The sequence below is a fragment of the Myotis daubentonii genome, chromosome 8 (genome assembly GCF_963259705.1).
Source record: "Myotis daubentonii chromosome 8, mMyoDau2.1, whole genome shotgun sequence".
NCBI classification, from domain to species: Eukaryota; Metazoa; Chordata; class Mammalia; order Chiroptera; family Vespertilionidae; genus Myotis; species Myotis daubentonii.
The window spans coordinates 73584207-73597658 of NC_081847.1; the positions used below are offsets into that span (position 1 = coordinate 73584207).

Consider the following 13452-nt stretch of genomic DNA (forward strand, 5'->3'; position numbering starts at 1 on the left):
ACTGTGGTGATACCTTCTGCAGCTGGTTTTTAGAATTCAACCTACTCATAAGGGAAAAAATTGACAGAAACCTCAAGGAAAGGATTTGCTCTGATATTACTTTAGTAACCATGACAACCTACTCTCCAATTTAACAGAACATTACAGCACTATGTCTTTTCTCTGTGAGCTTTAAAATAACATACATATAAAACAAAGTGCAGGCATTTTCAGAGCAGATAGAAAGCCCCTGTCAGCATTCCACAAATCGAAACTAGAAGCTGGGGTAGGAATGGAGGAAATGGCACTGGTCTTATGTTTATACAGACTAAGCCTTAGCTCTCTACTGGAGGGATGGAGGGAAAAGTTTCCAGTCACAATGTTAAGAGAAAATGTGGAACAGACCTAGGATTTTAGTGGGACAAGGGCACTGGGCATCACCAGCAGGGTGTGGGCCCTGGGTGGCCAAGCAGTACTTACGGGCTGTGAGTTCTTTTAGCTGCTGCTGTAGCGTGATGGAGGCATTGTAGGTACGGAACACCTTGGCAGTCAAGCCCTCCATGAGATCCTGAAGATGCTTATTTAAAATAGCAGTCTGGATGAGATAAAGCAACACGGATGTTGGAATTTATGGTAAAAGCCACACAACACCACCCCACACAACACCACCCCTTCTGGCAAGCTCGAGGACACTGATGCCAGTGCATCATGACCTTGCCAAGTTTACTGCTCTGCCAGACGGAAGGTAGGAAAAGTGAAAGAGAATTCTGGAATGTAGGGTTCATGATACCTCCCTAAGATGTACTTCAATCTTAAGCAGGCCCATAAAGCAAATGTGTCTTTCCCTGTTAACATCTTCCCTGATAGGATATGAAGGACAGGTCTGGGGTCTCCAGAGGTGGCTGGCATCTAGCCAAGGGAAGGCTTGCAGGAATCAGAGGATAAAAGCAGGGTCTGTTTACCCTCGTCTTAGGGCTTTGGCCCTGGATTCACTGTATGCCCCGAGGGAGGAAGAGCATAGAGGACGCCACAGGATAAGCTGAGGGGAGAGCCCAAGTCACCCCAGGCAAACCTCTCCTTTAGGAGCTTGTGGGCTCTGGCCGGGCCCCTCTTCCACCCAGTGCACTTTGTCCACTCACATTGAGTCTATCAAACAGATCATCCTCGGGCTGTTTGTTCTCCATAAAGAGTTGTAAGTTCTTAAAAACCTACAAGAAATAATAATTTTTAAGACCTTTACTTTGGAAACACTTATAACTTTAAAAAAAAACACAGAAAGCACTAGGGGCACCACATTCTTTACCCAAACTCATTTACCGTTTGTGCAGTGTGCATGTCTGCTGGCTCTCTCTACGTGTGCGCTAATTATCTGTTTTGAACAATCTGTGGGTACTTACACAGGATGGAGGTTCACAGTATTTATCAGCTTCATAAATTTACAGTGATACCTTTTTATCGAATCTACTGTTCATACTCCAATTTTGTCAGCTGACCTAATGATATCCTCACCCTCCAACCACTCCCAATGTGGAATCCAATCTAAGCTCAGGATTTACATTTAACGGCCAGGTCCCTTTAGCTTTATTTCATCTGGAGCATTGCAACAGCCAGTAAAGCCCACATTACTGATGACACCTCAGCCCGAAGGCTGGATTACTGGGATCCTACACTCTGTAGGCCTCTGGTTAAAGCCCAATATGGGGGGAGGGGAGGTGCACTGAGCTGCAATACCTCTTCAGCTACAGGCTTAGAGATCTAAGCACCAAAAGGCTACTTTTTCACTCAATCAGGAACTGGGGAGAAGTAGAGCCAAGCAACAAATGACAAATGTGCAACATGACCAAGGGATATGGAAATGTGGTTACATCATTAAAATGACATCGTGGGTTCAATCTTTTTTTTTTTTTTCCAATATATTTTATTGATTTTTTTACAGAGAGGAAGGGAGAGAGATAGAGAGTTAGAAACATCGATGAGAGAGAGACATCGATCAGCTGCCTGCTGCACATCTCCTACTGGGGATATGCCCGCAACCCAGGTACATGCCCTTGACCAGAATCGAACCTGGGACCTTTCAGTCCGCAGGCCGACGCTCTATCCACTGAGCCAAACCGGTTTGGGCCGTGGGTTCAATCTTATGCTGAGTTTATTGTGAGGGCCAACCTCTACAGCATACTCTGTTGAATACTGCTATGGGAGATGGCCCTCATTCCCAGGAATTGGGGGTGAGGGCAGGGACACCAAATAATACCTCTCTCCTCTCTTTTGAGTGTTTTTCTAGTGCCCAGCACAGCACAGAGCACACAAAAAGCACTCAACAAAAATGCTTGTTGAATGGATGGATGAACTAATAAAAAATAGGCCACATTAACTTACTCGTTTCTCAACAGGGACTTTGTTATAGTATCTGATTGAGTCCTTCCCAAGGAAGTCAAACTCGACCACATATTCCTGGCCATCCAACTCCGGGTGCAGATTGATATGCTCCACGCGCAGCGAGCAGCAACCCACAGTGTCCGCTGTTTCTCCTTCCTCTTTCTCATTGCCTGCTCTCAGAGCAAGCTGTCCCAGGAGGAGAAAGTGAGAGAAGATGTAAAGATTAGCATGAATGAAGAAACTTCAGTCTCACAGGCTCTCTATGAAACCAAAATCAGAATCCTCTCAATTCTCTTTGGGGACAGAGCATTATTCTGCAAGACCTGGGATCTGCATTGTTGCTTCTTCCTCTATAAAAGGAAGTATGAAGAGTCATGGGGATATTAAACTTCCCTATAAATCTAACCTCTTTACTCTGTCTTCTCAACTGGGAATGGAGGAAAGGAAGGACTTTTTTTTTTTTTAAAGCAGCAAGTGAGGGAGTGTTTCTAGTCTTGGCAATCAGACTCAAAAAGTTAGTTTCTTAATTTTGCTTAATTTTTGAGACAATTTAGAATTTGTGCTCAAATATATAAAGTATAAAACTTGTGGGAAAAAACATGGAATCTTTTCTTCTGAAGAATACTGAGAAACTGATCTCCAGAACAGTCTCTCAAACTGTAGTTGTGACATATTAGCAGAATTTCAACCAATTTTAAGGGTTATAATCTTATTTTTTTACAAGAAACAGGAAAATATCAGAATTCATTGCTCGTAGGACAGCAAAAGCATTGCTTTGTGCAACTTTTGTTTCAGTTACACAAACACAAATATAATTGTGTTGGGATGTGATGCCAATTATTTTTGGTGGCTCATAGAAAGAGTTTGAGAATGTCACAGCATTTCCGGCATATTCAGGTTCAGGCAAACTCTCCTATCAGGCAGACTCTTCAGACAGCACCAGACATGGACTGACTGACTCTCTATTTCTACCCTCCCTATTGGACCAGAGACTGGATAAGTAGGACCCCAGGTGTTGGCTTGTCAACACCTCTCCAGTACTTAGCATGGGGCCCAGAGGAGTAAACGCTCCCTACATCTTTGTTAAGCTGAACACATCAGGCAATGTGACAGGCAGATGCTCTCACCTTGTCGATGAAGTACAGGGCAACAGCTCTCTGCCTGACTTTCATCTCTTTGGACTTCCAGTCTTCTCGATACTGGTTCCGGATCTTGTCCACACACTTCTTCAGCCTCCGAGCGGTCTCGTATTTCTGCCAGTCTTTCTCACCCTGCAAAGACCCAATCCCAAAGGTGGATTGCTTAGGGATGGTGAATAATGATAGGCTGTAAATACCCAAGTTCAGGGCTCTGCACCAAAAAGAAGAAACTTGAGCTTTTAAGCAAGGGAGCAAAGCAGAGTACTAAAGAAAAATTTTCAGGCCTTTAACCTGATGAGAACTCATGTGGTCCCATTTCACTGTCGAGCTCAACTGACTCCTAATTACTAAGAAAACCTCTGGCTTCCACTTTTTGAAATGTTTACATTCTTGGGAAAGGCCCACATGGCATGTCCCCAAACTGACTTCTGTCAACACAAAGGGTATAAACACCCCCATCACAGCTTTACTGTGGAATCTGTGACCAAACAGCAGTTTTCCACTGGAACTGAATTTCATTAAATTCAAGACAACCATTTAGTTTGATGGAAGAGACTGTGAAGGAAGCAGAACCAAAGATTACAACATGTAATTATGAAGGCACACAATGATTTCTAGGAAGAGCCGTAATTAAGCACCATTTTCTAACTTCTGCATTTAAAAGTATTCTTGATTAGACTGGGGGAAATAATGTTACTGGGAAGTCTTTCCTTTGTAAACATTAGAGCTTTTTGTGGAAGGTTTAAAAATTGAATTCTAAAGCAAATTAAAGACTTTTGAAAGGGTGTGAAAAGGCTGAAATCTTGTATCAATTAGTATCAAGTCAGAAAGGTAAGGAGAGAAAAAATATCCAAGAAATCTAAGAGCATCAGAAGTATTACCAGGCCTAAAACACACTATATGGACATGAATGCAGGGATGGAATTTCAGAACCCAAGAATATGCTCTTAATTCCCCCACCCCACAACAAGAGTAGTAGTGATTTTACCCACATATGCCTGCTTCCTGCCTATGACACGTGGTCCTTGAGATGTAAGAACTGTGATCAAGGTAACTGGCCTGAGCACGTAGGAGTGTGAGGTACATGGAATAAGAAATGTCTTCTACTTCTCCTAACAAACACTCAGAAATGAAAGCTCACTCAAGTATACTAAGGAGTTGTCAGCACCCCTCCCACACTGAGTGTGGACTAGCTATATGTATTTGTTTGGCAATAAAACAAGAGGTTCAGTAACTATATGTTGTTGTGGGTGGGTGATTTAGTCGTTTGGTGATACAGAAGAAATATCTATTTCCAGACAATGGAAAGCTGAAAATTTCTCACAGATTTTTCTCAGTACATTTTGACATTTAAGAGTAAGAACAGGTGTGATATAAGTTGTCCTTGTGAACAAGTCAGTAATACATCTCCGTGATATAACACATAAGATTAGACATGGAAGGCTCGTCTACAACAATACAGTCTCCAGCTCAGGAGTGGGCTTCTCTCCCCATACTCTAAAAGGTACAGAGGCCTACCACAGCCTGACTCTGACTCTTCCAAGTCCTGTAGAATTTATTTCCTCAGTCCCTTAGTCATGCCACTGAAACAAGGTTTAGAAAACCCAACAAATAATTCATTCACAGAGGCTACCACAAGACCAACTTTTCCTCATATGTTGGTTGGGCTTCTGGTACAGGGATCCAGGATTCTCTCAAATAAGGACCCAGCGATGGGGATGAGGCAGAAGCCACCTTGTCTAGGTCCAGCAGGGGAGGGCGGGCCTCCAGGAAGTATGTTTATACTTGCTGCCTTCAGTGTCCCTGAACAGAATCCAGAGTAAAATGCACTTGAGCAAGTTTCAGAATACTTGTAAAAAATAAAGTATCTATTTTGGTCTTCTAAGCCAAGGTTTTTACCAAAACCATCTCAGTAAAACAAGGTGTCCACTGTAGAGGGGCTGCCTTTAACCCCCTGTCCTCTTCCCCTACTCAGTCAACCCTCTGTAATGGACAAGAATCCACTGCCCGGCTGGTGTGGTTCAGTGGCTGAACACTGACATATGAACCATGAGGTCACAGTTCAATTCCTGGTCAGTGCACAGGCCTAGGTTGCAGACTTGATCCCATCTGGGGCATGCAGGAGGCAGCCTATCAATGAGTCTCTTTCATCACTGATGTTTCTATCTCTCTCTCCCTCTCCCTTCCTCTCTGAAATCAATCCTATCCTATATAATAAAAGGCTAGTATGTAAATCAACCTAATGGCGAAACGACCAGTAGCTATGACGTGCACTGACCACCAGGGTGCAGACGCTCAACACAGGAGCTACCCCCTGGTGGTCAGTGCGCTCTGATAGGGGGAGCACCGCTCAGCAAGAAGCCGGGCTCATGGCTGGCGAGCACAGCAGCAGTGGCAGGAGCCTCTCCCACCTCCGCGGCAGCTAACAGTCGGACATCCCCCGAGGACTCCCAGACTGCGAGAGGGCGGGCTAAGGGACACCTAGACCCCCCCCCCCGTGTACGAATTTCGTGCACTGAGCCTCTTGTAAAAGCTGAAGGATTCACATTTCTTTTCCCCTCAACAAATACCACTTGCCAAGTCTTTAACCATCTTCTTGACTCTTAGGATCCCAACCCAGCTGACTAGAGTCAGCTACTGGATATAACGTTCTAGGCAGGACCTACATGTGGGTGACTTCTAGGTTCACTGCCATAACCATCATCCAGAAACCTGCACAAATCTCTGCCCTTGAAGTACTACCATCACTTATTTTAGGTCATCACCATTTCTTGCCTGAAATACTAAAGAGTCTCCCTACTTGTTTGCATCTAAACCACAGAGCAGCAGTCAGAATGATCAATTATGTCACAGGTTCCTAAAACACAAACCTAGTATTACTCACCTTCTTTAAAACCCAGTGGCCTCCTATTGGACTTAGGATAATATAAAAAACCTTCAGGAAATGTCTGAAGATTTGGCCTGCATCCCTCTCTAGCCTTCCCTGAATTTCCTTCATAAAGTTGTTCCTGGCCTCTTAACTGCTGAGAATAACTGCTCTATTTATCTAAAGCATTTAATATTTGCCTTTCTTCTAGTATAACTGAATTCTTACTGAATTTGCCCACCAGACCACAAGTTCTTTGAGGGCTAAAACCGCTGTTTATCCACCTGTGTGGGATTTCAAAAGGGAATACAATATAATACATTTCTTTACATGAATTCACTTTTGCTCACCATGAGGTTCTCTTTCTGATTCTCTACTTACTCTAAACTAGAAAAAGTGACATTTTCAAAATAAAGAAAACATAAATGGGCAATTTTCATTAGAACACAGGATTATGAGCTAGAAAAGGTGCAGTTTAGTCTCACTAAGATACATGGCCTTTTGAGCTACGGCCTTACTGGTTAAACAAACGTTTAATGACCTATAAACCAAGATTAAGAAGGTCTTTAGTCCCAGTCCCCTGCATGTAAACAGTCACAGTCTACATGGAACTAATTCCTTGACTGTTTTCTTGTGGAGCTCACCTCTCTTTCAGTCTGCTGATCACATTTCCATGGTGTATCTAAGGAAGGAAGTTTGTGGGACTCTCCCAAACAGGGTTTTCCTGGCCGGCTAACAAGAACTGACTGCCCTTCCCAGTTTTCCCCGTTCAATAACAGCATGTGGGTGTTCAGCAGTTGGTGACATGCTTTCATATGCATTATCCCACTTGGTCCTGGTGGAACCTACTCACCTGAAACCTTGACAAGTCAGATTATGTAAGATTTTACAACTTTTTTTTTGATTCAGAGCAATTACATTTCCTTCTTCAGAGCCAGGAAAGGTGAAGAAAAGGAAAGGAGCTGTAGAAGCCAATATATATGTACATTCTGAACACTGGCTAGCAGGCAATGTGAAGGCAGCTACCTTGTTTACTAATACCATTCCTAGCACCATGCACATACTGTGTCAGGCACATACTGGGATTTCAGCAAATATTTGTGAATAAATGAGCAAGATTACAATGTGATGCAAAAACGGATGCATGTTAGGAAGGTCACTGGATAATGCTAACCATGAAAGTACTTGCTTTCTTTTTGTGGGGAGGGTTTTTAATTTGTCCAAGTGATTCTAAAGTCTGAAAACATTACATTTCAACAAAAAGAAACTACCCACTAACTGGGGTAGCTCTGAGCCACCCCTTACCTTAATTCTTGAACTGGGGTTCAACATGATGTATTTAATGGAACCCTGGATGTTCTCTGTCCAGGAGACCAGCCAAGTAACCTTATTATCATGCCGGACTTCTTTCCATTTATGACCTGGAGGAGGAGAAGGAACCTTGGCATCTCTGTGGAAATAACAAAACAGGAGGGCAGTGAAATGAGGACACATGAGGAACAATTTCACCTTTCTTGACCTAATGTGGATTAATCTGCTGCACATATACGTCCAAGTTTCTTCCTCACCAATCAATACATGAAACACACTTGGAGACGTACACATGGAAATACTGAGCTGCCCTAATCAGTTCTCTAATGTGGGAAATATTCCCAACTACTAAGAACAAAGGAAGCCCCCACTTCATTTCTGGCCCAAAAGATGAACCAGGCTCACTTGCTACAGTTGATGATTATGTCCTCAGGCATGACCCGTCTCTTCAACATGCCCATCTTGGGGTGGTTGCCACGGCCACGGAAAAGCCCAGGCGGTTCTATCTTGAAGTTGGCAATTCTCTCTCTGTGGTTATCCATAATACAGAAACCATATTCTTTCAGTATTTTTTCATTCTCCTCTTTGATTTTCTGTAAGACAGAAAGAAAATACTCAAAATGGGTTCAAATGGCTGTTCTCTACTTATCTCTTGTGTGAGAACAGGTCCAAGTAAAGTCTAAAAATTGCTAAGAAATGAATTACGGAAAAACCTCTAATAGAATTTTCAAACTTAAATACAATAAAATTTCTCTAAATATCTACCTATAAGGATTAATTCAACTGTAAATTCAAAACTGATTCTGTCATCTTTAAGGATATATGTTTATAAATATACCAGAGGCCAGATGCATGAAATTCGTGCAAGAGTAGGCCTTCCTTCCCCCGGCTGCTGGCATCGGCTTCCCTCTGGCACCCAGGACCGGGGCTTCCCTCCGACCACTGGCTGGCACTTGCAGCCCCAGCTTTGTCAGGAAGGTTGTCCAGAAGGACATCCGGTCTAATTAGCATATTACTCTTTTATATATATATATATATATATATATATATATATATATATATATATATATATATATATATATATATATACATACATACATTACCTTGGTAGTTTGTTGTTAATCCTCACAGGAGGATATTTTTCCATTGATATTTAGAGAGAGTGAAAAGGAGGGGGAGAGACGCACATCAATTGGTTGCTTCCCGCATGCACCCCAACTAGGGCTGAGATGGAGCCTGCAACTGAGGTAGGTGCCCTTGACCAGAATCTAACCTGTGACCCTTCAGTCCACAGGCCGACACTCTATCCACTGAGCCAAACCGGCTAGAGCACCTCAGTAGTTTTAAATGTAACTTTAAAAATTAACACCAGTCCTAGCTGGTTTGGCTCAGTGGATAGAGCATTGGACTGCAGACTGGAAGGTCTCAGGTTCGATTCCGGTCAAGGGCACATGCTTGGGTTGTGGGCTCGATCCCCAGTAGGGGGCGTGCAAGAGGCAGCTGATCAATGATTCTCTCTCACCAATGGTGTTTCTCTCTCTCTCCCCCCCTCTCCCTTCCTCTCTGAAATCAATAAAAATATATTTAAAATATAAAAATTAACACCATTTTGTTGAGCACTATCAAAATGGATGAACAAGAGCCTCTCTGACAGGGCCTCATAGGCAGCAACTCCATGTTCTCTAACAGGTTCCAGAGACATTTCAGTTGAACAGCATTTCACATGGGTTTTCAAGCTCAAACAAGCCTGTTACAGATTCTTTCCTCGATACAGGTTACAGACATTGTGACCCTTGCTCCAAAAAGGAAAGGGACGGATTTGAAGCCCCCTTGCCCTCTGCTGCCTCGTCAGTCCTATTATACTTAGCAATTTAATTTGACCAAGTCCTGTTTCCCTGTGGGTGGATCCAGACTCAGAACTTACTGGCAACAAGTGTCTTTGGCAGGGGCTCTGACAAGGTGATACTTATGAAACCTCCCTATCTTTGGATCAATATTCCAAGAACAAAACACCAAAGAGGTTTTTAAGTTTAAAATCACCACTGAAGTAATAAACCAAATTTCACTAATCTGAAATATTGGGGAGAAGACTAAGCTGACATGAAAAAGGCTGATGCAATTATCATTCTTATAGTAACTCATTTTCAAATTAAAGGTCAAATAGGTATCATCAAACAATGAGTTATAGAAATATAGCCCCTGCAAGGTAGCTTAGTTGGTTAGAGCACCATCCTGATATGCCAAGGTTGCAGGTTTGCTCTCTGGTCAGGGCACATACAAGAAGCAACCAATGAATACATGAATAAGTGGAACAACAAATCGATGTGTGTTTTTTTTTCCTCTCTCTCTCTCTCCCTTCCCTCCTCTCTCTTGAAATCAATCAATAAATAAAATTTTAAAAAATAACAAAATACAACGGCCTAAATTTTAAAAGCATGCCAAGTTTTTAAAACACTTAAACTATAAGGACTTTGAAGTGCAAAGAATTTCTTAAAATCCTTAACTTCCGGACCTCCAATTTGAAAAAACAACGAAACTCCAGCTTGCACTCCTTTAGATCAGGAATTGGTGAACTTTTTCTGGATAGGAAATATTTTAGGTTTGAAAGCCATAAGGATTCTGTTGCAACTACTTAACTCTGCCACATGAATACAGCCACAGATAATGTGTAAATGAATAGATGAGGCTGTGTTCCAATAAACTTGTTTACAAAAACAGGCAGCCTGTCGTTTGCCTACTGATGCTCTAGAACAGTGATGGCGAACTTATGACATGTGTGTCAGAGGTGACACGCAAACTCATTTTTTTGGTTGATTTTTCTTCATTAAATGGCATTTAAATATATAAAATAAATATCAAAAATATCTTTGTTTTACTATGGTTGCAAATATCAAAAAATTTCTATATGTGACACGGCACCAGAGTTAAGTTAGGGTTTTTCAAAATGCTGACATGCAGAGCTCAAAAGGTTCGCCATCACTGCCCTAGAAGAAAATGACATCCCAGCTGGATACTGAAAAGATCCTTCAGGAAAAAGGATGGTCAAGGCTGAAAGATGAATATAAATGAGCATGGCTAGATTCCAGTGTAAAGTAGATCAGAGAAGAGGGAGGTACATGGCCAGTAGTATTTGATCTATCATAGCTCTCTAACATCCAGGAGCCACTGTGAGTGAGACAGATCTGTCAATCCTTAAAAACTATATTGTTGGGGTTTTTAGGTCAGCAGCACCAGGGTTTTTATACTGAACCATCAAAGTGCTTATTCACAATCTTCAGTCTACACAAAACCCTGAAGAAAATCTACTCCACTAGGTTGAGAATCCTAAATCTTTAGTACAGAGCCATGTGAGATTACTCAAGTCAAAGCTGTCTTATAAGAACCAAGAAGAAAAATGGCTGAACCAATCCCTATTCCAAACTCCTCAGAAATTTAAAAAATGGTACCAGTTTCTCTTCCTTGCTCATCTGTTTCCGAGCTTCTGACTGGGCTTTGAAATACTGGCTCATCTGCGTAAAATCACATTTGCTTAGGTTGGTGATAATATTCTTCTCTTCATTAGTCATTTCCTAGTCAAAAGAAAACGGGGAGATAGAAAAAGGTAAATACTCTAATAAGCCCTCAGATTTCCCTGCAATTATAGCAAAGCATCATTTCTTCAGTCAAAGGTGTCTGGATAGGTAGTCAATCTAAATTAGTGAGATTTGAAAAAAATATATGATTTTATTATTCCCTTTTATTATAAAACTAGAGGCCCGGTGCACAAAAATTTGTGCACTCGGGGGGGGAAGGGGGGGTCCCTCAGCCTGGCCTGTGCCCTCTCGCAGTCTGGAACCCCTAGGGAGATAACGACCTGCTGGCTTAGGCCTGCTCCTGGGTGGCAGAGGGCAGGCCAAATCCCTAGGTGCAGCCCCTGGTCGGGCTCAGAGCAGGGCTGATTGGGGAGTTGGGGCACCGCCTCCTGTCATGCACCGAGCAGGGCAGATTGGGAGGTTGCGATGCCAACCTCAGTCACGCTCAGGGTAGGGCCGATTGGGGGGTTGGGGCACCGCCCCGTCACACTCAAGGCAGGGTTGATGGGGAGGTTGTGGCGCCACCCCGTCACGCACAGAGCAGGGCCAATCAGGGGATTGGGGCACTGCCCCCTGTCACTCACAGAGCAGGGCCCATCAGGGGGGTTGGGGCTCTGTACCCTGTCACGCACAGAGCAGGGCTGATCAGGGGGTTGGGGAGCTCCCCCCGTCACGCACAGAGCAGGGCCCATCAGGGGGATGGGGAGCTCCCCCTGTCACACACAGAGCAGGGCCCATCAGGGGGTTGAGGAGCTCCCCCCCCCGTCATTCACAGAGTAGGGCTGATAGGGAAGTTGGGGCACTGCCCCCTGTCACACACAGAGCAGGGCGGATCAGAGGGTTGGGGCGCCGCACCCTGTCACACTCAGGGCAGGGCCGATGGGGAGGTTATGGCTCTACCCTGTCACACACAGAGCAGGGCCCGTGGGGGGGGGGGGGGCGGGGGGGTTGGGGCGCCGCACCCTGTCACACACAGAGCCGCATGGCAATCAGGGGGTTGGGGAGCTTCCCCCCTATCAGGCACAGAGCAGGGCTGGTCAGGGGGTTGGGGTGCCTTCCCCTGTCATGAACAGAGCAAGGCGGATAGGGAGGTTGTGGCCCCGCCCCCTGTCACACACAGAGCCACAGGGCGATCAGGGGGTTTGGGCGCTGCCCCGTCATGCTGATCCCAGTGCCGGGAGGCATATTACCCTTTTACTATATAGGATAGAGGCCTGGTGCACGTGTGGGGGCTGGCTGGTTTGCCCTGAAGGGTGTCCTGGATCAGGGTGGGGGTCCCCACTGGGGTGCCTGGCCAGCCTGGGTGAGGGGATGATGGCTGTTTGTAGCTGGTCACACACCCTTCAGGGTGGGGGTCCCGCTGGGGTGCCTGGCCAGTCTGGGTGAGGGGATGAGGGCTGTTTTCAGGCTGGTGGGTGACTGAAGCTCCCAACCGCTCCTTTTTTTCTTTTCATTTTTTTTTATTCTGGGCCAGCTTTAGCTCGGAGGCTTGGCTCCAGCTCTGAGGCCTCCGCTGCTGAAAGCAGGTATCTGGTTTGTTTGGGTTCTATAATTGAAACACTGTTTCACCTCCAGCTCTGAGATCCCGGCTGGCTGAAAGCAGGTTTCTAGAGTTTGTTTAGATTCTATATTTGTAACAATGTTTCAAACTGCAAGCTCAGAGGCCGGCAAGGCAGGTGGGGAACATTGGAGTCCTCCGTCACTGAAGCAGGCAAGCCTCATGTTCGCTTCAAGCTGCCTGGCTGCCGGCCGCCATCTTGGCTGAAAGTTAATTTGCATATCGCCCTGATTAGCCAATGGGAAGGGTAGCGGAAGTACGGCTAATTACCATGTTTCTTTTATTAGATAGGACTAGAGGCCTGGTGCACGAAATTCATGCACTGGGGGGGTGGGGGGGGGGTCCCTCAGCCCAGCCTGCCCCTCTCACAGTCCAGGAGCCCTCAGTGGATGTCCTACCGACGGCTACAGTCTGGCAGCAGAGGCTCGGAGCAGGTGCCCATGTGTGTGTGTGCGCGCGCGCGCGTGTGTGTGTCCCCACTGGGGCCTGCCCCCAGCCGCACCACGTAGGCTCGGAGCAGTTGCCCCACGTGTGTGTGCACGCGTGTGTGTGTCCCCGCTGGGGGCCTGCCCCCAGCCACACCAGAGGCTCGGAACAGGCACTGTGTGTGTGTGTGTGTGTGTGTGTGTGTGTGTCCCCGTTGGGGGCCTG

General features: G+C 45.0%; 1 protein-coding gene across 1 annotated transcript in view; it reads right to left on the reverse strand.

Annotated features, from left to right (window-relative positions):
* The window catches only part of TOP1 (DNA topoisomerase I), an 88084-nt gene that overhangs the window by 6549 nt on the left and 68083 nt on the right, over positions 1-13452 (reverse strand). Inside the window, exons 11-17 of the mRNA XM_059707073.1 lie at positions 11118-11240; positions 8077-8264; positions 7666-7810; positions 3483-3626; positions 2356-2541; positions 1119-1187; positions 460-574 (exon numbers count right to left, since the gene is read on the reverse strand). Of these exons, the coding sequence (XP_059563056.1) occupies positions 460-574; positions 1119-1187; positions 2356-2541; positions 3483-3626; positions 7666-7810; positions 8077-8264; positions 11118-11240 (970 nt within the window). The remainder of the gene's footprint in view (positions 1-459; positions 575-1118; positions 1188-2355; positions 2542-3482; positions 3627-7665; positions 7811-8076; positions 8265-11117; positions 11241-13452) is intronic.